This window comes from Sturnira hondurensis, unplaced genomic scaffold (assembly GCF_014824575.4).
Source record: "Sturnira hondurensis isolate 20B ecotype Veracruz unplaced genomic scaffold, ASM1482457v3 Scaffold0017996, whole genome shotgun sequence".
Taxonomy (NCBI): domain Eukaryota; kingdom Metazoa; phylum Chordata; class Mammalia; order Chiroptera; family Phyllostomidae; genus Sturnira; species Sturnira hondurensis.
The window spans coordinates 1-2,751 of NW_028090627.1; the positions used below are offsets into that span (position 1 = coordinate 1).

Sequence of the window (2,751 nt, forward strand, 5' to 3'; positions counted from 1 at the left end):
AACTGATACTGAAGATTATAAAACAAAGTGCACCCAGAAGTTCCATGGCAGAATCACCATGGTTGCAGAGAAGTTCCCAGGCACAGCCTACAGAGAGCTGAGTAGCCTGAGCAGTGACAAGATGGCTGTGTATTCCTGTGCAGTGTGGGGACACCCTTTACAATGGAATTCCTATGTCCAACCTGTACTAGGTTTCTATGACAACTGAACTAATCACATACCTGGCACAACCATCTACACATATTTTTTTTTTCTTGCAGAGTCTGGAGGTCATGGGGAGTGTATCAGCTGAAATGAGATTCATTTACCATCCATAGTAATTCATCCCCCTGTATTAACTCCCCTTTGCCATGTTGCACATTGCTGCATTCAGGGCATCAGTTTCAAGTTTAGTAGCTATCCATCTGGTATGGTCATTGTGACCATTTCTCATGGGTCACACAGAGACATGAATAGGGACAGAGAAAAAAAAAGATGGCTGTTCTGAAGTTAACTATAGAAGAACCAGGGGTCTTGAGCTACTCCCTCTCCTGCCTTCTAATTACAGCTAGTTCACATGTGCTGTAAGCCCAGATCCTGAGAGTGAGCATCAGGCTGAACCAAAAATGATGTACAGTTTTAAAATAAAGTTAGACCCACCAGCTCCAGTAATTGGAAATGTTCTGAATGACTTATACATCCTGTAATCAATGGGTACATAAAAATAATGTTCTTCATATCAATTATGATTTTATTTACAGCAGTTGCTTTCTATTAGTGGTTTGTATCAAGATTTCCATAATCAACATCCTAAAACATCAATGTACTTACTACCCAATTTCTACCTCCTTCTTCAACAAAGCAGATCTTGTCATGACTGAGTTTCTTCCGTGTCCAAATATTTGAATCTGGATTTATGACAGTTTGGATAATAAAAACAAAAGGAAGCAGTGAGGCTGCTTAATATTCAGCACCAAACTTGGCTGCATGAACATGATGGGGGGGAACTGTTAGTTTCTCTGTAGAGTACACACTTCTGTCTCTAATGATCCACACAGATGTTCCACCTCGTCCAACACTGAGTTGGTGTGCTCTAGGGTCACTCCCTGTTCTCCGTTCTTACTCTGATTGCTTTGTAGGGGAAGCAGGGTCAATTTGAGCCTCCTGTGACCTGAAAAACAACCTCCTACTCTTTTAATTCTTCCTCTGCCCATGAGCATTGAATCCTCTTGGTGAATTCATTACTGGTGAATTTCAAAGGCATCATTCATTTTAAATCCCTCTCTTTCATGAGAATTTACTCTCCTAGGTCATGCACCATCTCCACCCTTCAACATATCATACTCTGAAATCATGTTGTTCGTGTCAGCATCCAACGCCAGAGTTTCATATATAGCAGGAAGACATGCAAATAGGGCCCCTCTACTCATGAAAAGCAGCCTAGCCTTGAGCCTGTAGCTCTGGGACAGGAGCCCAGCTGAGGACTCCCAGGTGTTCACAGTTCTTGCTCAGGACAGAACACAGACCACTCACCATGGGGTTTGGGCTCAGTTGGGTTTTCGTTGTTGCTATTTTAAGAGGTAATTTATGGAGAATGCGAGACACTGAGCATGGGAGTGTACATGACTGAGAAAAAGAGTGGAGAGTGACAGTTTCCTGACCAACATTTTTGTGTTTGCAGGTGTCCAGTGTGATGTGCAGCTGGTAGAGTCTGGAGGAGGCTTGGTGAAGCCTGGAGGTTCCCTGAAACTCTCCTGCCAGGCCTCTGGATTCAGCTTCAGTAGCTACTACATGAACTGGGTACGCCAGGCTCCAGGAAAGGGGCTGGAGTGGGTCTCATACATTAGTAGTAGTGGTGGTAGCACATACTACGCGGACTCTGTGAAGGGCCGATTCACCATCTCCAGAGACAATGGCAAGAATATGCTCTACCTGCAAATGAACAACCTGAGAGTCGAGGACACGGCAGTGTATTACTGTGCAAGTGACACAGTGAGAGGAACACAGTGTGAGCCCCGACATAAACTTCCCTGTGGGAGACTCAAGCCCTGGCCCATAGGGAGCGCTCAGGACACCAGGGGGCGCTCAGGTCATAATGAGCAGGGTTACCAGCTTGGGAGCAGCTCCAGATGCAGTTTAAGGGCTGGTTTCCTGCCAGGTGTGGGGTTGACTCTCCACACAGCAGTTTCCCTCTGGTAGCCTTCCTCTCTTCATGATTCTGTGCCAACCTCTTCAGCATCTAAATTACAGAGGCCTTTTGTCATAGGAAGAAAATATTCTTACATGTTCAATGTTGCAGAGTCACATGGATTTGTTTTCTCTTATTCTAATGAAACATCAAGGAATCATCAAACCTCCTGACCCAAGTCAGCTAAATCCAACCAGAGGCTCTGCTGGACCCAAAAAGGATCCTATCTCCACACATCTCAGAGTNGAATGTTTGTTCCTTCACTGAGGAACCTGTTGAGAGCTGGGCAGACTTTCCATTGCTCCAGGAATTGCTGCATCAAATCATATCCAGTGTGGTCCAGGTTTTGTTGTTCATCACTGAGCAGGGTCCTGCTCACAGGAGGGGTTTGTGTGGTTTCCATCTTCTACTTGCATCAAACTAGGGAAAATTCCCACTTCCAAATCAGATTTCCTACATGTGTTTGCAGGAGGAGAGAGAGGGGTGAACCTCAATTTGCCAGCATCAAACATCAAACAGTAGAGCCTGGCTCCTTATTTCACTGAGCAACTAGGAAGCATGAGTAAGAACACAGAACCACCTGT

At 45.0% G+C, this 2,751-nt stretch overlaps 1 gene segment (V, D, J or C); it reads left to right on the forward strand.

The window, feature by feature from the left end:
- Nucleotides 1-1,429: 1,429 nt before the first annotated feature.
- On the forward strand, nt 1,430-2,137 carry LOC119002696 (immunoglobulin heavy variable 3-23-like; the record flags this gene model as incomplete). The annotated part of the segment is given in 2 exon segments: nt 1,430-1,559; nt 1,661-2,137. Coding segments are annotated over 2 exon segments (523 nt in total), but the record flags the coding sequence as incomplete, so codon positions are not given.
- Between the last annotated feature and the right edge of the window lie 614 nt (nt 2,138-2,751).